The sequence below is a fragment of the Scyliorhinus canicula genome, chromosome 11 (genome assembly GCF_902713615.1).
Source record: "Scyliorhinus canicula chromosome 11, sScyCan1.1, whole genome shotgun sequence".
NCBI lineage: Eukaryota > Metazoa > Chordata > Chondrichthyes > Carcharhiniformes > Scyliorhinidae > Scyliorhinus > Scyliorhinus canicula.
Window position 1 is genome coordinate 151,132,203 of NC_052156.1, and position 23,533 is coordinate 151,155,735.

The 23,533-nt window shown below is 44.5% G+C and overlaps 1 protein-coding gene across 2 annotated transcripts in view; it reads right to left on the reverse strand.

Annotated features, from left to right (window-relative positions):
* Positions 1-23,533, reverse strand: part of LOC119973504 (peroxisomal succinyl-coenzyme A thioesterase-like) — a 95,606-nt gene that overhangs the window by 68,535 nt on the left and 3,538 nt on the right. The window contains exon 2 of one of the 2 annotated variants that reach the window (XM_038811739.1): positions 8,152-8,248. The exons of the other annotated variant lie outside the window; for it this stretch is intronic. Within the exon in view, the coding sequence (XP_038667667.1) occupies positions 8,152-8,185 (34 nt within the window). The 5' untranslated portion in view covers positions 8,186-8,248. The remainder of the gene's footprint in view (positions 1-8,151; positions 8,249-23,533) is intronic. 2 annotated transcript variants of the gene reach the window in all.

The following is a 23,533-nucleotide window of genomic DNA, read 5'->3' on the forward strand; positions in this document are numbered from 1 at the left end:
AAGAATTCTATCATGTTACAGTCACTTTCCCTGAAGGACCCCGCAAAACAAGATTTTTAAGTAACCCTTTCACTTTGCACAATACCAAATCTAGAATAGCATATTCCCCAGTTGCTCCCTCAACATATTCGTCTGAAAAAATCTTTCACATGCTCAGGAATCATTCAACCACAGTATTATTGCTAATTTGGTTCGCCCGATCTCTATATAGATCAGTCACCCATGATAACCGTAGAAGCCTTGTTACATGCATCTCGAGTTTTCTGTTTAATGCCTGTCCCTTCTTTACCACTACTGTCTGGAGGACTATAGACAAGTCCCACTAATGTTTTCTGTCCCTTGTTGCTTCTTCGCTCCACCCAGACTGAGCCAATATCCTCTCACTATTGTAATGATGATGTGGAGATGCCGGCGTTGGACTGGGGTGAGCACGGTAAGAAGTCTTACAACACCAGGTTAAAGTCCAACAGGTTTGTTTCAAACACGAGCTTTCGGAGCACGGCTCCTTCTTCAGGTGAAGAAGGAGCCGTGCTCCGAAAGCTCGTGTTTGAAACAAACCTGTTGGACTTTAACCTGGTGTTGTAAGACTTCTTACTGTATTGTAATGATGTTATGGTTGTGTTGTAATTCACCGACTGACCACTAGGAGTCTCATTAGTGACCCCCTCAGCTGGAGGAAGCTGAAGAGCGAGGTTGCTTGTGCTTGATCTTATTGTTATTCATCTATTGTTTTATATATAGTTTACCCACAGTAAATGTTAATAAATCATTTATAGCTTTAGCTACAAGTGTTCTTGTAATATAAATCAAGCCATCCGACAAGAACATTACAACTATTGCACTGATTTCATCCTTTTTTAAAATGTTTTCATTAAGGCATTTATATCACATCAAACACAACCAAAAAGAGAACAAACAGGAATTCTTATAACAGATAAATAACCAACACCCCCTCCCCATCTCCGGGCAAACCCCGCCACAGACCCTTTCAAGGCGAACATGATTTTTTCCAACCTGAGGAACTCTGCGAGATCGCTCACCCACACCCCCGGGTTCAGCGGCCCCAAGTCCCTCCATCCCAACAAGATCCGTCTCTGGGCTACCAAAGAGTCAACGGCCAAAGTGTCAGCCCCTCTCACCCCCTGGACTCCCGGGTTTTCCGACACTCCAAAAATTGCCACTTCTGAACTCGGGACCACCTTCACCCTCAGCACCTCCGACAGAGAACCTCTGCCAGAAATCCTCCAGCTTTGGACAGACCCAAAGCATGTGGGCATGGTTCGCAGGCCCCCCTGCGCATTGCCCAAACCTATCCTCCACCCCCTCATAAAACATGCTCATTCTGGCCACCGTCATATGCGCCCTGTGAACGCCTTTAAATTGGATGAGGCGAAGTCTAGCGCACAAAGAGGATGCATTCACCCTTCTCAGAGCCTCCTCCTCCCATAGCCCAGCCTCCATCACCCTCCCAGGTCTTCCTCCCACTTCCGCTTAACTTCTCCTAACGGGACGCCCTCCCAGTCCATTAGCTCTTTATAAATCCACGATACCGTGCCCTCACCATCCCCTGGTTTCAACACCACTTTGTCCTGCAACCCCAGGGGCAGCAGGTCTGGAACGGACAGCATCTGTTTCTACACATAGTCTCAAACCTGTAAGTACTGGAACCCATTCCTGCTGGTCAGCTTATGCTCCTCTACCAACCTTTCCAAGCTCGAAGAGCTGCCCCCATAAACATGTCCCAAACTGCTGAATCCCAGCCCACCGCCATCCCCGTAACCCCGCATCTAGCCCCCTTCCACCATCATCATAACTCCGAGCCCTGCCACTGGGCCTCACCCGCCCAATTTGTTATGGGCCAGGGTTTAGAGAACCCCAAAATGTATCATGAGTTCACCTGACCCACAACTTTTAATAGATTGTGGTATGGGGAGCACACGGCCCACTCTACAGGTGTGGTACAGCAGAAATGGAAAAGTATTTTTTTAAAGCAAAACAATGTTTATTCTATGAACTCAAGTTAACCTTTTTAAAACATACAGTGAAAACAGGACAAAGAACAAAGAGAACAAAGAAAAGTACAACACAGGAACAGGCGCTTCGGTCCTCCAAGCCTGAGCCGACCATGCTGCCCGACTAAACTACAATCTTCTACACTTCCTGGGTCTGTATCCCTCTCTTCCCATCCTATTCATGTATTTGTCAAGATGCCCCTTAAATGTCACTATTGTCCCTGCTTCCACCACCTCCTCCGGCAGCGAGTTCCAGGCACCCACTACCCTCTGTGTAAAAAAAATTTGCCTCGTACATCTGCTCTAAACCTTGCTCCTCGCACCTTAAACCTATACCCCCTAGTAATTGACCCCTCTATCTTGGGAAAAAGCCTCTGACTATCCACTCTGTCTATCCCCCTCATAATTTTGTAGACCTCTATCAGGTCGCCCTCAACCTCCGTCGTTCCAGTGAGAACAAACCGAGGTTATTCAATCGTTCCTTATAGCTAATGCCCTCCATACCAGGCAAAATCCTGGTAAATCTCTTCTGCACCTTCTCTAATGCCTCCACATCCTTCTGGTAGTGTGGCGACTAGAATTGAACACTATACTCCAAGTGTGGCCTAAATAAGGTTCCATACAACTGCAACATGACTTGCCAATTCTTATACTCAATGCCCCGGCCAATGAAGGCAAGCATGCCGTATGCCTTCTTGACTACCTTCTCCACCTGTGTTGCCCCTTTCAGTGACCTGTGGACCTGTACACCTAGATCTCTCTGACTTTCAATACTCTTGAGGGTTCTACCATTCACTGTATATTCCCTACCTGCATTAGACCTTCCAAAATGCATTACCTCACATTTGTCCGGATTAAACTCCATCTGCCATCTCTCCGCCCAAATCTCCAAACGATCTAAATCCTGCTGTATCCTCTGACAGTCCTCATTGCTATTCGCAATTCCACCAACCTTTGTGTCGTCTGCAAACTTACTAATCAGACCAGTTACATTTTCCTCCAAATCATTTATATATACTACGAACAGCAAAGGTTCCATCACTGATCCCTGTGGAACACCACTAGTCACAGCCCTCCAATTAAAAAAGCACCCTTCCATTGCTACTCTCTGCCTTCTATGACCTAGCCAGTTCTGTATCCACCTTGCCAGCTCACCCCGATCCCGTGTGACTTCACCTTTTGTACCAGTCTACCACGAAGGACCTTGAAAAAGGCCTTACTGAAGTCCATATAGTCAACATCCACTGCCCTACCTGCATCAATCATCTTTGTGATCTCTTCGAAAAACTCTACAAAGTTAGTGAGACACGACCTCCCCTTCACAAAACCATGCTGCCTCTCACTAATACATCCATTTGCTTCCAAATGGGAGTAGATCCTGTCTCGAAGAATTCTCTCCAGTAATTTCCCTACCACTGATGCAAGGCTCACCGGCCTGTAGTTCCCTGGATTATCCTTGCTACCCTTCTTAAACAAAGGGACAACATTGGTTATTCTCCAGTCCTCCGGGACATCACCTGAAGACAGTGAGGATCCAAAGATTTTTGTCAAAGCCTCAGCAATTTCCTCTCTAGCCTCCTTCAGTATTCTGGGGTAGATCCCATCAGGCCCTGGGGACTTATCTCCCTTAATATTTTTCAAGACGCCCAACACCTCGTCTTTTTGGATCTCAATGTAACCCAGGCTATCTACACACCCTTCTCCAGACTCAACAGCCACCAATTCCTTCTCTTTGGTGAATACTGATGCAAAGTATTCATTTAGTACCTCACCCATTTCCTCTGGCTCATCATAGATTCCCTTGCCTATCCTTCAGTGGGCCAACCCTTCCCGTGGCTACCCTCTTGCTTTTCATGTACGTGTAAAAAGCCTTGGGATTTTCCTTAACCCTATTTGCCAATGACGTTTCGTGACCCCTTCTAGCCCTCCTGACTCCTTGCTTACGTTCCTTCCTACTTTCCTTATATTCCACACAGGCTTCGTCTGTTCCCAGCCTTTTAGCCCTGATAAATGCCTCCCTTTTCTTTTTGACGAGGCCTACAATATGTCTCGTTATCCAAGGATCCCAAAATTTGCCGTATTTATCCTTCTTCCTCACAGGAACATGCCGGTCCTGAATTCCTTTCAACTGACACTTGAAAGCCTCCCACATGTCAGATGTTGATTTGCTATCAAACATCCGCCCCCAATCTAGGTTCTTCAGTTCCCGCCTAATATTGTTATAATTAGCCTTCCCCCAATTTAGCACATTCACCCTAGGACCACTCTTATCCTTATGTTAGCAACCATCAATTCAAATACAACCCCCAAAAAATGCAACACTAAGTAATCCTTAATAACTTCCCAAACAACATCCAGAAGACAGAAGAAACACCTTTTAACAGTAGCACATCAGGTTTACATTCACTACTAAAAACATTTATAATTCCGAATTCACCAAATGATCAAGAGATAGTCTTTTCATGGCAGAGAGATCAACAGTACACCTGCTCTGTCTGGCTTCAGCTCCAACACTGAAAACGAAACTAAACCACACCCTGCAGCAAACAGCTAAAACGAAAGTAAAAAGCTGACAGACAGCCCAGCTCCACCCACACTCTGACATCACTGATAAACACCCATCTCTTAAAGGTACATTTCTCATGACACTATCCATTGTTAACATCAAACCCCATCTCCCCCTCCCAGAATCCCCCCCTACACTTCCTCTCGAAAAAGCCTCACACAGTATCGATCCCCTCCCCCCTCCCTTTTCACACATCCTAGGACCATCTAAACCTGCTCGCCAGGCTCCAATGTCTGCAGCCCCTCCCCCCTCCATTCACTAGCCAACTTATGTTTGCTAACATGGAGGCCCCTGCCCAGGCCTTCTCTCTGCTCACCTCCCACCCTGTCCCAGGAAAACAATCAAACATACAAATCCCAGAAAAAAACGTCGCTACAAAGAACAATTAAAAAAACGCTACAACAGCATGAAGTTAAAACATTAGTCAAAAATCCATATATATACTCTCCCAACTTCCCTTCCATAGTTCACAACACCTCTTCAGTCCCATTCTTCATTTCTGCCCCAAGCCTTCTCCTTCACAAACGCCTCCGCCGCCTCAAAATAGAAGCTTCTGGAGTTGTAGTTCACCCTCAGCTATGCTGGATACACCACTCCAAACCGCACCCCACTGTTATACAATGCCATCTTCATTCAGTCGAAAGCCACTCACCTCCTTGCCAGTTCCGTCGTCAAGTCCTGGTAAATGCAGGGCAGCACGGTGGTGCAGTGGTTAGCACTGCTGCCCAAGGGCGCAGAGGACCTGGGTCAGATCCCGACCTGGGTCACTGTCCGTATGGAGTTTGCACATTCTCCCCATGTCGCCGTGGGTCTCACCCCCATAACCCAAAAGATGTGCAGGTTAGGTGGATTGGGCACACTAAATTGCCCCTTAATTAAAAAAGAGAATTGGGTACCCTAAATTTAATTTTGAAAAAGTCCTGGTAAATGCAAACACCAGCACCTGCCCACTGAACCTCCCGCTTCTGCTTTGCCCAGTTCAGGACCTTCTCATTCGTGTCGTACCCGTGAAAAGAGATGATCACTGCCCTTGGCGGCTCGTTTAACTTTGGCATCGGCCTCAGCGACTGATGAGCCCGGTCCAGTTCATACCGAGAGGGTTCCTCTCCCTCCCCCATCAGTTCCACCAACATCTTGGCAAAGTACTCCGTTGGCCTCGAACCCTACACCCCCTCAGGCAGGCCGATTTTCACATTTTGCCCCCTCAACCGGCTTTCCAAGTCGTCCAACTTTGCTCGCAGCCCCTTGAAATGAAATGAAAATCGCTTATTGTCACGAGTAGACTTCAATGAAGTTACTGTGAAAAGCCCCTAGTCGCCACATTCTGGCGCCTGTTCGGGGAGGCTGTTACGGGAATCAAACCGTGCTGCTGGCCTGCTTGGTTTGCTTTCCATGCCAGCGATTTAGCCCAGTGTGCCAAACAGCCCCTAGACCACCCTCTGTAGCTCATCCCCTATCAAGGTGAGCTGATCACTGTGCTGTGACATGGCCCCATCCACTCGTTCATCTTCTCACCCTGTGCCCTCACCTTGGTGGATGTCTTTGCCACAGTCACCCTCACCAGGGCAATTGCCTCCTCCACCAATGCATTCAATGCACTGCCATCTCCTTTATCAGCACCTCCATATGCTTCAAAAGCTGCTTCTCCAACTCCAAGGACATCACTTCAGTCATCTTCTCTGCCGTAAGCAGTGCGGCCCCACCCAGCAGCCCAGCCTCCGCCATCTTGCCAGCCCCCGGGCTGGCCCTCGCATTCGACGGTGAACCTCCCTTCTTCACAGTTGTTTTTCTTTGACTCTTTGACATTCTTTGCCTTCTTTATACCTTCTGACACCCAATCATTCACAAATTGCCCCCGGGACCAGACATTAAAACTCCAAAATTACGCCTCGAGCAGAAGCCACCCCACGTGCGACTTTCCCTCTACATGCCGCGACCAGAATCGACCACTGGCCTTTTAACAACTTTCTTGGAATTATTTATTGATCCCAATTACTCAACTCTTCACATTCTTTGTACATCTCAACAGATTGTATATCCCAAACCTTGTTTCATTTATTTTGTACTTCATGCATTAAATTCTATCCATCAATCCACCCTTTCCATTTTGCTGTCTCTACACTCCTGATTTTATTTTACTGCAGCCCACTTAAACATTCGACAAGTCAGAGAATTTTTAGCATAGAGGTCTCTAGCCTGTGATTATACCAGTCTGAGGAAGAACCATAAACCCTAATACATTAATTCCTCTCTCCCAATCGGCAGCTTACCATTCTGCTGCATTTCCTCTCATACTCGCCTTATTGTAAGATGCCTTCTGAAAATTCCTTCAGAACCACTGCATTACCTTTATCCATATAATCAGCCACATTTTCAAAATCTTTCTTAAATTTGTTCAATCAAGGCTGTCGTTGAGTATCCTATAGATTCTGAAAAGCTAACTAATTTAATCTCAAATCATATATTCAAAGACATGCTAGCCCCTTTGGATTGAAAGATTGTGGTCAGAATCTCTGCGATCTACATTAGATTTTCCAACAGCCTCAGGTTCATGCCATCTGAATCCAATATTTATCCACTTGAGTTCTTTTAACATTTTCAGAAATAAATTGTTTTCTAGCTATCTTTAACACTGCTCATGCTTTTCTGCATAAGATTTCAATGGAAAACAGGCTGCATATTCATTGTGTTCAGATTCAGTGCTGCCAAAAAGTTAAATTTTACTCCCATTGTATTGTAAAAAATATATAAGGATGGGGGGAGTATTTTTTGAGAAAGGCATGAATGGAAATGTGGATTGAATTAACATCCTGAAGTTTTGATACTCGACCTTTGAGTATCACTGCGTACTTATCGAAAACTTACAAGAGATTTTGGTAAACAACAGAGCAACTATACATGGTCTGTGAAAAACAGCACCTTTTTCTCCTTTGTCTTTTATTAATATTGTAACCACAATACCTTAGATCACAGTTTTCATTAATTTTACCTATTTCTGTTGAGTGAAGGCTTTTAAACAGGCGTTCTTTAACTGTAAATAGTAGTGATAGAACTTCAATATTACAATTCCAGAAAATTGGGAACTTAAAAGTTTTTTTAGGCAAAACAGTATTCCATTAGTGTTCAATTTTTCCTGTAGTATACAGAATAATTCATGAGTAAAGTACATACTCAAAAAACAATTTAAGTGTATCATTAAGGCAGCAAGGTACCACAAGTGGTAGCACTGTGGTTTCACAGCGCCAGGGTCCCAGGTTCGATTCCCCGCTGAGTCACTGTCTGTGCGGATTCTGCACGTTCTCCCCGTGTCTGCGTGGGTTTCCTCCGGGTGCTCCAGTTTCCTCCCACAGTCCAAAGACTTGCAGATTAGGTTGATTGGACATGATAAATTGCCCTTTGTGACAAAAAAGGTTAGGAGGGGTTATTGGGTTTCGGGGATAGGATGGAAGCGAGGGCTTATGTGGGTAGGTGCAGACTCGATGGGCCGAATGTACTCCTTCTGCACTGTATGTTCTATGTTTACACTTAATCCAAAAGATTATCATAATAAGACCATAGAAGATAATACAGTACCTGAAGAGAGCAGTCTTCCAATGAAGCACATCATATTGTGGTTACTATTGGAACAGTTGACTCTAAAGAATCTTAGTATCCAAAGGTGGTTCAAAACCTATTGAAGTAACGAGTGAAGCCAAGAATAATATAACTCTGAAAATATCCCAAATGGGAGCAAAGGTTCTATCAATGACGATTAGATTTACAAATGCTCGAGCTCTACATCAACTAGTTACAAGGATCGCAGGCCCTTGGCAGACCTACACAATATTACACAATCAAATTCATAAATGAATAACTTCAAAATGAGTAAACTATGTAGAAGCTTCTTGGTCGCATTTTAAACAGAACTGCCAAAGCAGAAAAATACAATAAAAGCAAATGGACATGTTCCAGAATACTGATGCAAAGACATTCTATATTCTGTCTGCTGCTGCTCCTGGTACCCCCTTACGTTCTCTATATTGATCTAGGATTGATCTCTGGCTTAATGTCCACGTCAAGTATTCACCGTTTTTCACCTCCTGCCTAAACTTTCTATTTGTGTAATGAACATTTCAACAGTACAAGAGATTTTACCAGCATTACCTCACATACAAATTAGTCATGAAAGTGGGTGACAATAACATTCTCTGGGTATTATGCATGCTGAAAGTTGGCGCTGTGATTGACATGTTATAGGGCCCACTGAATATAGTGCAGTTTAACTAATCTCATGCAGTTCAAAGATTAGTGGACTATATATCTCAATTTTCATGTTGTTCCAAATATGGCCCAGTAGTTAGCATAATGCCTATGCTTAAAGTGCTCAACCACGGATTTCCGGTGGCGGCATGTGGGTGGAGGTCCCACGTTAGGTGCCTCCTGCTAGAGTCTCTGGCATTTGTACTTTTATGCCCAGTGTCACGGGTAGTTTGTGAATGAGTTCATGTGGGAAGCCATAAGGAAGACGAGGAATATTGAAGCCCCAAAGGAAGGATGCTGGAAAGAAGAGGGTGAGCGAAGGTCTACCATTGAGAGAGGCTGAGTCCTGCAGGAAGAAAGATGGCAGGGACTGGGTCAACTGGGGCCGCTCCTCTCACGGTGGAAATACTGACCGAGGTGATGTCGATGGAGTTTGACAGGCTGTTTGCCAAGCATATGGAGGTGCTTCGAAAAAATGGACGGAGGAGGCGATTGCCCCGGTAAAGGCGTCAGTGATGAAAATGTCAGTGGAGGTGCGAGAGCAGGTAGAGAAGTCGAAGGGAGTGAAGGAGGCACAGCGACCAGTTCACCTCTATTGGTGAGGAGCTGCGGAGGGTGGCGAAGATTGACAAAGGGTTCAGAGGCAAAGTGGAGGACCTGTAGAACAGGTCGAAGAAGCCCACCGAGTACTTTGCAAAGTTTTCACATTCTCCCCTTGTATGCGTGGGTCTCACCCCAACAACCCAAAGATGTGCGGCGTAGGTGGATTGGCTGCTCTAAAATTGCCCCTTAATAGAAAAAAGTATATAATTTTAAAAATCATACTCGTTAGCATGCAATCTCCAAAGAAGATGATGAAATCCTTAAAACCACCTTTGTTCCTGTAGTATTTCATCTTGCTCCTAAGCAGCCTTTTAACGCACGAGTATTGACTTTGGTAACATTAGTCTTTAACCACTCCCGCTTTCAAACTTGTGTTAATTATAAACAGGAGCAAGAGGTTTAAGCTAGTACAGGATAGGGTCCATGTCAGTTCTTTGTTAGAGCGATCCAATTAATGTAAACCCCACGGCTTTCAAGTGATCTGCAAATTTTCACTTTAGGTATTTATCCAAATTCCTTTTGAAAGTTATGACTGAATCTGCTTCCACTATCCTTCAGGCAGTGGGATCCAAATCATAACCTGCTGCCACCACTGGTTCTTGTGCCAATCATCTTAAATCTGTACCCTCTGGTTACAAACATTTCTGCCACTGAAAGCAGTTTATCCCTATTTATATATCAAAACCATTCGTGATTTTGAACACCTCTATCAAATCTCCTGTTAACCTTCTTTGTTCTAAGAACAACACAGTTTCTTTAGTCTCTTCACATAACTTTAATCTGTCATGCACAGTACCATTCTAGCAAATCTCTTCTGCACCCGAAGGTATTGACATCCTAAAGCATGGTGCCCAGAACTGAACACAATACCCCCAACTTTAAGAGTTAATTTCTATCTGAAGTCTAGTCTTTCTTTAATTTAGCAATTAACTAAAAGTTGCTCTTTGGGTTTGAAGACCTTGGGCGGGATTCTCCGACCCGACCCCCCCCCCCCCCCCCCCCCACTCCGACCGTCGAATTCTCCGGCGCCGGTTTTCAGGCAGGGATCGCGCCGGTCAGGGGCCGTTGGCAGCGGCCCCCCCCCGGCAATTCTCTGGGCCCGATGGGCCGAGTAGCCGCCCGTTTTCAGCCAGTCCCGCCGGCATGATATGGACATGGTCCATCCCAACGGGATCTGGCTTGGAGGGCGGTTAGTGGGGTCCTTGGGGGAGTTGCGGGGGATCCGGCCCCGAGGGGGGCACGCACGGTGGCCTGGCCCACGACCGGGGCCCACCGATCTGCAGGCGGGCCTGTGCCGTAGGGGCACTCTTTCCCTCCACGCCGGTCTCTGTAAGGCTCCTCCATGGCCAGCGCGGGGAAGAAAATCCCTGCGCATGCGCAGGAAACACACCGGCGTCTTTGTGCATGCGCCAGAACACGTGGCAGTCCTGCGCATGCGCCAACTCACACCGGCCGGCAGTGTCCATTCGCCAGCGGTTGGCACGGCGCCACGGCCTCCAGCGCAGGCCTAGCCCGCGGAAGTGCGGAGGATTCCACAACTTCCGGGCGGCCCGAAGCTGGAATGGTTCACGCCGCTCTTGGTGCCGGTACGAGCCGCCCCGCCATTTGCGGGAGAATCCCGCCCCTTGAGTTTTAGTTTTAAAACACTGCTGATGGAGGTCTCTGCTTACAGCTGCAACTAATTAATTAGATAACTGGCTTAAACAGGTTTTCAGAGGCCAGAGCCAAGATGAGTGTGAGGTCAGGTGTAAGGCCTGGATCTGGCATGTCTCTCTTATGGGAACCATGAATTGGAATCAATTTGAATTGGTTTTTGGAGCAGGCAAGGAACTGGATTAGGGGTTTGCCCCTGTCCACACTCTGAGCTCTGGCTTTGTAACTCTGATAAAGTAATAAATAAATAAATCTATGCATTTTTAAAGTGCAGCTTGGTCTCCAGTAGGACAGAGGTTGTGGTCCATATTGGTTCCAAAGATGTAGTTAAGAAGAGGGAAGAGGTCCTAAAAGCTGAATATAGGGGACCAGGAAATAAATAAATAAAAAGCATGACCTCAAAAGTAGTAATCTTAGAATTACTCCCAGTGCCACATTCTTGCAAGAGCAAGGATAGGAGATTAGATCAGATGGGACACAGGAGGGAGGGATTTGGATTCCTGAGGCATTGGGACCGATTCTGGGGAAGATCGAACCTGTATAAGCTAGACTGGTTGTACCCCAGCAGGACCTCGATCAGTATCAGGGGCGGAATTCTCTGACCCCCTGCAGGGTCGGGGAATTGCCCGGGGCCGGCGTAAATCCCACCCCCGCCGTGGTTGGAATTCTCCGCCACCCGGGAATCGGCGGGGGCAGGACCCCCCGCACCGATTCTCCGGCCCGCGATGGGCCGAAGTCCCGCCGCTGTCAGGCCTCACCCGCCGACGTGGTTTAAACCACCTCTGGCGGAGGCGGAAGAGATCCCCTCCACCGCACATGTGCCGGTGGTGACGTCAGCGGCCGCTGACGCTCCGGCGCATGCGCGGACTCATGCCGACCGGCAAAGGCCTTTCGGCCAGCCCCGACGCCAATCGGGGTGGCGCCAAAGGCCGTTGCCGCCAGTCGGCGGAGTGGGAGCCACTCCGGCGCGGGCCTTGCCCCTAAAGGTGGGGAGGCCCGACGCCGGAGTGGTCGGCGCCACTCCGCTACGCCGGGACCCCCCGCCCCGCTGGGTAGGGGAGAATTTCACCCCAGGTTTTTGCGAGGGCTATTGGAAAGGGTTTATACACGAGTGGCAGAGGAATGGGAGCCCGAGCAGGAAGACATAAGACAAGGAAGCAAACAAAGAAATTAAAGAGAAAAAAAGTAGAAAGCAAAAGTGCAAGGTAGAGGAAACAAAGGCTATAAGCATATAGGACCATAGTACAAAAAGCCGTATGTACATATGTAAAAATGTTAAAAGCTCTAAATGCATTGGATCTGAATGTACGCAGCATTCACAAGAAAGTAGTTGAATTAACAGTGCAAATTGGTATACATGGGTATGATATGATTGTGATTACGAAGACATGGCTGCACAGTGACCAAAGCTCGGAACTGAATATCTGAGGATACTCTATACAACAAGCGAAGACAGAAAGGGAAAGAAGGTGGCTTGGTGTGTTAGCTTGGTTCAGAAAATCTAGGTGTAGAATCAGGTCTGGTGGAGCCAAGAAGCAACAAGCGACATAAAACATCAGCAGGAGCTGTCTATAGGCCTCCAAACAGTAGTGGTAAGGTAGGGAGTGGCATTAAACAGGAAATTTGAGATGCATGTAACAAATATGCTATAATAATCATGGGTGACTTTAATCTATATAGATTGGACAAATCAAATTAACAACAATACTGTGTCAGATGAATTCCTGGAGTATGAAGAAGACATTTTTTTGACCAGTATGTTGAGGAACAAACTAAGGAATACGCTAACCTAGATTTAATATTATGCAATGAGAAGGGGTTAATCAATAATCTTGTGCAGTGTTCTGAAAGGAATAGTGACCATAACATTAGAATTCTTTATTAGGTTGGAAAGGGAAATCCAACCCAAAACCATCATCCTAAATCTAAACAAAGGAAACCTCCAAGGTATGGGGCGTAAATTGGCTAAGATAAATTGGGAAACTTCATTAAAAGGCATGACGGCGATGGCTATTATTTAAGGAATGTATGCATTGCAACAGTTATATATTCCTTTCTGGCGCAAAAATACAACAAGAAAAGCTTCTCAACCATGGCGTACAAAAGAAATTAAGGCGAGTGGTAGATCTAAAGAGGAGTTATAAAAAGTTGCAAACTGTAGCCCTCTAAAATGGACACCAGTCTACAAAATGGAGAACTGCTAAGACTGCAGGGAAAAACAGCCATAGTAAGGACACACAGCTTGCAGTAGCATTTTGCACGTACAAAACCGGTTTCAAGGCAGGTGCAGAGACTCAGCCAAAGGTGCAAATAGGAAAGCGATCTGCATACTAATGAGATGATACCGGCCCAGTCCCAGATACAATAGAAACAGTTTAAGTATCAATGGATACTTTTCTATAGCTACCCAGCCAGAATGGCGCCAGAGAACCCAGGTCAATGACCCCTAGGAACCGCCCCCGCCATCGAGGAACGACTCCAGGATAGGGGAATTCGAATGATATCGATTGGGAAAGACCCAATCGATACCTAGCAGGTGAAAGAGCCCGCCCAAAGGGGCACGAACCTCTAGGACCTATAAAAAGGTCAAGCACATGATTCGGTCTGTTGCTTCCAGACTCCGGCCCAGATCTGTTGTATCCTGACTCCGACCCCAGCCTCCAGATCCTGTCTTTCATCACCGGCCGTTGAGCATCAGCCATCTTTCAGTAAGTGCCAAAACAACGATCGCTACGTGACCCAGGCATTGCTTATACTCTTGCCGACTATTAGTGAACAGAAGGTGCAGTCCAGAAAGGAACAAAGGCCTTGTCCCCTGACCTTGCTGGTTCCTACTTAGATAAGTATTTAGTCGTTTAATAGTAGAAATAAGTATTAGTCTTTTAGCGTGTGCATGAGTATTTATTATATCTGTTATAATAAACACTAATTGTTTAGACTTACTGATCGGTGTTAAGACTTATTGCTTTGAACTTGACCTTGATAACTTGTGACGGTGTCTGTTACGGCACCTGGCGACTCCTGAGCATAGATACAGATAGAGTCAAACCAGTGTTAAGCACATGTCCTTTAAATGGAGGCGTGTTAATCACACTAACAGTAGAACGAGCAACAAAACCAACAAAGGAGGTTGATTAAGAGGGGAAAATATAGTAAGAGAGTAAACTTGCAGGTAAAGTAAAAGCGGACTTTAAAAGCTCCTATTAAGTATTTTAAAAGATTAATGAAAACAAATATCCCTTAATCTGAAACAGGAGAGTTTATAATAGAGAACAAGGAAACGACAGAGCAATTTAAACAACTACTTTAGTTCTGTGTTTATGGAGGAAGACACAAATAACTTCCCAGAAATGCTAAGGAATGAAGATTCTAGTGATAAGGAGGAATTGAAGGAAATTAGTATTACTAAAAACATAGTGCTGGAGAAATTAATGGGGCTGAAAGCCGTTAAATATCCCGAACCTGATGATCTACATCCAGGGTGTTAAAGGTGGCCACGGAAATAGTGCACCTTCCAAAATTCTGTAGATTTTAGAACAGTCTTGGCAGATTGGAGGGTGGCAAATGTAACCCGACTATTTTAAAAAGGGGAAGGGGTAAACACACTAGTTAGCCTAGCATCAACAGGAGGGAAAATGCTTGAGTCTATTATAAAGGATGCAATACCAGAAAATATCAACAAGATTAGACAAAGTCAACATGGAATTATGAAAGGGAAATAATGTTTGACAAATCACTGGAGTGTTTAACTAATAAAACAGAGAAGAGTGAACCAGTGCATATGGTGGGCTGGTTTCTCCTCTGTCGGGATTCTCCATTATGCCGGCAGCGCACCCACGCCCGGGGATTTTCCGACGGCGTGGGGCTGCCCACAATGGGAAACCCCATTGGCCTGCTGGTGCAACAGAGAATCCCGTCTGCCTGCGGGATGGAGAATCCGGCCCCGTGTATTTCAATTTTCAGAAAGTTTTTGACTGAGTCCCACTTAGGAGCATGGATTGAGAACTGGTTAGCAGACATGAAACAAGAGTAGGAATAAATGGGTCTTTTTGAAGTAGCAGGAAGTGACTAGTGGGGTCTAGCATGCAATCACTGCTTGGGGCCCCAACTATTCACAATATACATTTGGATGAGGGAACCAAAAGTCTTATTTCCAAGTTTGCTGATGACACGAAACTTGGTGGGAATACGAGTGTTAAGGAGGATGTTAAGAGGTTTCAAGTTGAGTGAGTGGGCAAATAAATGGCCGATGCAGTGCAACGTGAATAAATGCAAAGTTATCCACTTCAGATGGAGAAACACAATGGCAGATAAGAAATGTTAACTGACAAAGGGACTTTTTTTTTATTTGTTCATGGGATGTGGGTGTCGCTGGCTAGGCTCGCAATTATTGCCCAATTATTCCTCAATTGCCCTTGTTCAGATGGTATTTAAGAGTCAACCACATTGCTATGGGTCTGAAGTCACATGTAGGATAGAACAGGTAAGGACTGCAGATTTCCTTCGCTAAAAGACATTAGTGAACCAGGTGGGTTTACAACAATCAGCGATGGTTTCATGGTTACCATGCGACTTGTAATTCCAGATTTTAGCGCACTTCAAATCTCACGATCAGCCACGGTAGGACTCGAACCAGAGTCCCCAGAGCATTACCCTGGGTCTCTGGATTACTAATCCAGTGACAATACCACTACGCCACAGTCTTCCCATCTGAGTGTCCACGTACACTAGTCACTGAAAGCCAACATGCAGTTAGGATAGTAAATGGTATGCTGACATTCATTGGAAAGGGATGTGTGTACAGAAGCAAGGATGTCCTGGCACAAGTGTATAGGGTCTTGGTGAGACTACACCTGGAGTACTGTGTGCAGTTTTGGTCACATTACCTAAAAAAAGATAATTTGCCAAAGAGGGGGTAAAGCTATAGTTCAGCGGACTGATTCCTGGGATAGCAGGATTGTAGGAAAAGGAGAGATTGGGTCAACTGGGCCTGAATATACTGGAAGTTAGAAGAATGAGAGGGGATCTAATTGAAATGCATACAATTCTAACCGGCTGGATGCAGTGATGTTGTTTCCTCTGGCTGGGGTGGTCTAGAACAAGAGGTCACAGTTTCAAGAAACAGCGTAGGCCATTTAGGACCGAGCTGAAAATAAACTTCTTCACTCTGAGGGTGATGAAACTGTGGAATTCTTTACCACAGAAGGCCAAGTTACTGAATATATTTAAGAATGAAATAGATTTCCAGACTCTAAAGTTGTCAAGGGGTAAAGGGAGAGCACAGTGTTGAGATAGAGGATCAGCCAAGATCATACTGAATGGCAGAGCAAGCTCATTAGCTGGTCTACTCCCAGCTCCTATTTTCTATGTTTAGAATGGAGGTCTGACCAATTTTATAAAGGTGCAGCTTCCTTACACTTGTATTCTATTCTTCTACAAAGCAAAAGATCCCTTATGTATTTTTTTAAATAACCTTCAAATTTGATTTGTGTACATATGCTCCTAGGTCTATCTGCACCACCTTTAAAACTGTACAATAGTTTTTATTGCCTTGCCTCCTTTTTCCTATCAAAGTATGTCACTTCATAGTTCTCTATGCTAATTTGTTCTGCCATGGGTCTGTCCATTTTGTCTGTCTCTGTCCTCCTGAAATCTAGCTTCCTATTATTAAACGTCCCCAGCTAGGTTGGTAAACAACCATGTCGCCTCTTGGAGGGAGGCCACATGGATGCTCCAATTATCCTGGGATGGTTTCCACATCTTTTGTTTCTCTTTCTCTCTTTACCCCTCTCTCTTAGACCCATCAGTTTTATTGAGGTGTTAGTATTCCCCACTAAGGTAGAGCATTGTGTGTTCAAGTCACATTTCTAGAATTACACCATATGGCGGTACTGAAGGACTCTTGCATTGTCTGAGGTCTTTGGGTGAGGTTTTAAACTGAGGCCTTGTCTGCCTATCCTAGTGGTTGAGGTGGATTCAATGCCATTGTGTTAGGAAGAACAGTGAGCACTCCCTGAGCCTAGACCAACATTCCTCCCTTAGACAATACCACGAAAAACAGATTAACATGTTATTTACCTTATTGTTATTTGTGAGCACTGTGAGGTAAATATATTTGCCCGAATAACAGTTGGCGCAATTCAGTTTTTACAAAAAGTGGGGACACAGGGCACGGGGTAAATCCTGAATTGATGTGAGGCAAGCTGAGAAGTAACAGATAAGAGCAGAGTAATGGCATGTTAGTGAAGCTAAGAAACTCTTTGCTAGTACCTGATGTGAAATACCCAAAGAAAAAGGGAGGATTTAAATAGCACAATGCGTGGACGTTATATTTCAGGCTCCAGTTGAGCGTGGAGAGAAATGGAGAGTAGCCAATCTAAGATGCATTTTCAAGAGGGGAGATAATGTTAATCCTGGAAATTATAGATTTAACAAGTTCAACATCTGTGATGGTATGAACTGTAGAATCTCTAAATATCCAAATGGGAGAAAAAAAACAGAAGCTGCAGAAAGGAAAAATGTGCTTGAGAAGCCTGATCGAGTTCTTTGATTTGAGGAGTTGATTGATATGGACAATATCATGTAGAACATACAAATTTTCTGAGGACATTTTTGACAAACTGCAACTCAAAAGACTATTTCTGGAAGAGTCAGGGTAGGAATTTAAAGAACTTGTTGGAAGGGAGGAAACAGATTTGGAGTTATGAGCAGTTTTGAAATGGGGTGCAGTAACCCTGGGGTTCTGTTTTGAGCCTTCTTCAGTTCAGTGTATATTTCTTATTTCGATTTAACTGGAGTTGCCAGAAATGGACAGAAATATGAAAAGAATTGGCAGGAGTAACCCACAGAATTAGTCTCTGAGAAAACACTATTCATTTACTTCACCATCAAAAGAGCAAAAACTGAAGCAAGGGAAAGGAAATGGCGAGCTGTGAACCCATTGTTTTGCTGAGGGAAGTTAGGAATGTTGGTGCTGCCCTGGAGCTGTGAAGTTGTTTGAACATAGTGCTACCGTAAGCAAATGTATAGAAATCTGCAGCTTGATGGGCTACAGCTTTATAGGCCCTGATAAGCAGTGAAAACAGATTTAATAGTAATTTTCTAAATGGAATTGGATAATACTTGGGAGGTAAAAATTAGAAGGATGTGTTAAAAGAGGTCCTGTCCTGCAGGTACACTGCCTCTTTGTGTCTCTGCCCATCTCTAACTTGGGAAGAAAACAATCAATCTTCACAGCCCTTCTGCCTTGCTTACTAGCAACTAGAAAATGGAAAAAGCTCTCCCCATGTGATTTAGCGCATAAAGCACGTACATAAGAGTGGAATTAATTGAATTGCTCTTCAAAAATCTGAAGATGAACTAAATGGCCCCTTTATGTATCATGGTATTCTATGGTTCTCTTCCAGTGGAGATCAAGGGGTTCCTGGTGTGAATTCTCCGCTGCTTCTTCTGCAGCACTCAAAAGGTATTTGTGAAGAATTTTCAGAAATGGCAGTAATGAAAACAAAGTACAAAGCCATTGACCACAACATAAGTGTGTGCTAGTTAAAACAACCCCCACATCTTGATAGGATTATTCCTCAGCACCAGCAACAAGAAAAAAATAATAACAAATGTACCCAACTACATAGTATCGAGGATCCCAACATTTAGAAAAGAGTTTCTCAAAGTGTGAGTCGTGACTCGCGGATAGATTGGCCGCAGTGGTCCTGATTGTGGGAGAAGCGCCCAATGGTCACTACCAAAATTTTTATTGAGAATGGCAGCTGCTGCCACCTTTTAAATGAGAAGAAATGAGGCTGTGTATAAATGAGCAAGAAGCGCAGGTGTGAACAGGTCACGCCCCCTGTATGTAGACTTGATGTGCCCTCTATGTATGTGCTTTATGCGCTAAATCACAGGGGGAGAGCTTTCCATTTTCTAGTTGCTAGTAAGCAAGGCAGAAGGGCTGTGAAGATTAATTGTTTTCTTCCCAAGTTAGAGACGGGAAGAGACACAAATAGGCAGTGTACCTGCTGGACAGGATCTCACAACAGAATTTGCTGCAGAGAGCTGATCAGGAGAGTCAAGGGCAGGACAGAGTAGTGCTAGTGTTAGCTCTGGAGAGAGCTCCAAGGCCACTGGTTAACAGCCTAGAAAGAAGAAACTTAACTTGGGAACAAAGCTGTATAAAGATGATGGTTTTGGCAATTGTGCCAATGCAAATAAGGATGCAAAGCCCATGTGTGTGATAAGTAGGGAAGTTCTGGCAAATGAGAGAAGTTTCAGTTTAGAAGTGGAGGGTGAAAAATTCCTTTTGAGGTTGAGACCCCAGAGACAGTTATTAACTTACAGCTGACTTCAAGTAAAAGGATTATGCTGCTGTACTGTGTTACTACATTAAAAACGTGGCAAAAGCCCATGAGGCTGTCAGTATTCTGAAGTAGCATCTCCCAAGCGTATCCAGTGCTGAGTAAAACAAGCATTTTGTTGCTATTGCCCCTCACGACGATCTACATATAAGAGGTTAGATTTTCCATCCTCACAAAGATGAAGACGGTGTCATGATATGCAGACATGCAGCTTCCGGTACCAGACTACCCGAACAGGCGCGACTAGGGGCTTTTCACAGTAACTTCATTTGAAGCCTACTTGTGACAATAAGCGATTTTCATTTCATTTTCATTTCATAATGAACACATAGAATAGGACACGACCAATGAGCAGTCAGGGCACTCAGGGGTGGTATCTCACTATAAAAGGGATGAGGCACTCACACCCTGCCTCTTTCCACAGACCAACATCTACAGAGTGAGACAGGGTGTATCCTCAGCATCACACCCCAGCACATGGCTTGTAGAGCAAGACTGGTTCAGTTAGACTGAATTACTACATTTAGATTAGCAGAGAGTCAAACTCATTGAGAACTGTGCTAATAGTTCAATAAAACACACTAAGCTCACTTCAAAGTCTAGAGCATCTTTTACTCAAAACTGCATCAAGTGGCAGCTTGCGTTATTCCAAATTACATAACAACATGATACCAGGAGTCTGTTCAATCTAGTTAGTTCAACTCAGCAAGATTCGTGACGACCAGCGAATGTATACCGGCACAATGGAAAAGATTCAGGCTCCTCACCAGCTCAGGACCTCCGGCAATCTCAGTGCCAACTGGCGGACATTCAAGCAGAAATTCCAGCTTTACGTTGAAGCATCAGACCTCAATGGTGCGTCTGATGCACGGAAGATAGCTCTTCTCCTCACACCAGTGGGTGATCACGCCTTGGAAATATTCAACTCCTTTCACTTCACCAGACCAGGACAAGACAAAGTTTCAGACCATCCTGGACAGGTTTGACAGCCACTGTGAGGTGGATCCAACAAAATCTTCGAGCGCTACATATTCAAGCAGCTATTGCAAGGTAAAGACGTATCCTTCAACTCATATTTAACTAACCTTAGACTGCTAGGACAATCCTGCAACTTCGGTGATATCACTGACTCCATGATCAGAGACCAAATCGTTTTTGGAGTTCACTCTGATCCTCTGGGAGAGCAGTTACTGAAGATCAAGCATATAACCCTTCCAATTGCGATTGAAACATGCACAGTGCACGAGCACGCTAAAAATCGCTATTCCCAGTACAAAACGGAAGAAAATGATAAACTAGCCTCCCACGAAGCGTGTCGCGTCTTTTCGTCCGACGTCACTTCGTCCAACGACACTTCGTCCACGTCTTTTGGTCCTACGTCTTTTTGTCCGCACGTCTTTTGGTCCAACGTCTTTTTGTCCAATTACAAGTAGAAAACCAGGTATAATATCTTCAATGATAGATTCACAGAACTAATAATTTATTATGAGAATTTTATTGATAAAATGCAAGTAAAATACAGCAAGTAAATCTAAAAGTTTACTGATTACTTAAAATTCCCGAAAGATATCATAGCAAGTAAATCTAAAAGTTTACTAATTACTTAAAATTCCCGAAAGATATCATATCACTTAGAAAATACAGTTGAAAAATGTAGTTAAAAAATCTAAAAGTTTACTAATTACTTAAACTTCCCGAAAGATATCATATCACTTAGATAAGATATCACTTAAAATTGATGCAAATTATATGCAACATTCCTCAAAAAATCAATTTTTGTTGTTGAATCATATTCAGTGACCAATCTTTTGAGGCGTTCAGTTATTTTTTTATAACGCGTACATGAATTCGACTGATCTCCCCGAAGAATTTGAGCCTTTTTGCCTATTATGAACCCTTCCTCTTCCTTCAGAGTTTTGATTAACCTCCAAATATTCAAATGAGCTCCACCCGCCAAACGCTTTATTTGTTCTCGGTAGATCTTGTAGAACACGCTGATTAACATTCCATACAGCTGTCGGGAATGTAGGTGGTTCTCTCCTTCGTCTAGCACCACGTCCTCTCACAATGCCTATGTAAGTCAAGTCAAAGTAAACGATGAATTCAGCAGGTATTTCTTCATCGTCTATTAAATCTTCATAAGCCTCTTCGACATCTTCAACGGGGAGGAAAGCTAATGCTGAAAAACATCGAATTTTAAGACAGAATTCAGAGTCTGTATTGTATTTTTCTTTGAGGCCTAAATCTGTAATTTTTTGAAACACTGATTGGCTCAAATGAAACAAACATGCCACGACAGATGAATTAAGGAATGATGAATTAATTTCCTTGTGAACTGCAACTTCGAAATCTGCCATGATATCAATCGGATTTGCATTAGGTTGCATAATTTTCAATTGGTCAAAAAATAATTCATATGTCTGCTTTCTTTTATTCGGCAGTAATGCAAAGACCCGTGGAAAACTGCTACCTTTAACTTGTACATGAATGCAGAACAGTTGAAACCACTGTTGTGGCACAATCTTGAATGTTCCATCACATGCCCAATGACGATATGATGCTAAATCCTGAAGAGCACTTTCTGATGCGAATACTAGTAAGCGCTGTTGATCCTTGGCGCCCGAATCGTATCTCAGAAATTGTTCGCCATTGTCAAGTTTACAATATTCGTTAGGTATTTCAAAACCGTGTCTAGCCGCTGGATTAGCGGGAAATCCAGAATTTTTTTGTCGGCACCTTTGAATAGTCCTTGAGACGACGGGCAACCTAGGAAGTTGAGAACAGGTATTTTCTGATAGTTGCGTAAACTTGGCCGCTAGTATGCTACGCGAACTTGCTGCTATGTTTTCCACTGCTTCATGCTTTATTTCTGCAACTGCTTTTCTAGCATTTAACGAATCAACATCAGCTGGATGAAGGTGCTCATTAGAAAAATAAATAATTTTCGGCTCATTGTTTTCCATTACCGTGTGAATCCGCACCGAACACAGCCTTCTTTTCTCACATCTCCAGTATTCTTTTCCTAGGTTTGTACTGCTTGAATGAAAATCGTAGATGTAATTACTTTCATCAGCTACCTTTCTTTTGCTCTTCATCGACACAATGAACTTTGCCATTTCGGGATGGGCGAATTAAGAAAGAGAACGATAATAACTATCCTTTAACGAGGCTCGTTAAAGGAAAGAGAACGATAATAACTATCCTTTAACGAGGTTCGTTAAAGGAAAGAGAACGATAATAACTATCCTTTAACGAGGCTCGTTAAAGGAAAGAGACCGGTAATAAAAATCCTTTATTACATATTATACCTTGCTATGTGCATTAGTGAAGATATTATGCCTTGATTTCTATTTACAAAAAGTCAAGTTACAAAAAGTCTTTGACAAAAAAAATCATCGGACAAAAAGACGTAACAAGTTACAAAAAGTCTTTGACGAAAAAAATCATCGGACAAAAAGACGTAGGACCAAAAGACGTGCGGACAAAAAGACGTTGGACCAAAAGACGTGGACGAAGTGTCGTCGGATGAAAAGACATAGCACCCCCACGAAGCGGAAAGTATGCAGACCATCTCCCGGATGCAGCGCCTCAACAGCGACGAAAGCGGCCATTTTGCACGCTCTTCCCGGGGCCCGACGCATGCGCGATGCGCACGGGATAACGAAGCGGCCGAAACCCGCACTGCGCAGGTGCAGACGTCCGAGAACCGCACTGCGCATGTGCAGCAACGCACGGAGCGTCAGGACGCCGATGTCATGACGTGTTCGAGCTGTGGCACAGGCCATTTAAAGAAACACTGCCCTGCAAGAGACAAGCGCTGTTTAAACTGCGGGAAGCCAGGCCACTATGCAGCCCTGTGCAGATCTGCACCACCAGTCAGGAGCCAGCACTCTCAATTCCGACGACGGCGCATCCGGAGTGTGCAACAACGCCTACAGCATTCTGATCCTGGCAGTGCAACGGATCCAGATGCTGAATGCCTGGACAACGCCTGCCGTGTGGGCATTATTACAAAGTATGAATATGCCACATCAGACACATCGCAAGCCCAATCGATCCTAGCTGTGGATTCCGAGGACAAATGGCGAGCAGTAATGAAGGTCAACCAC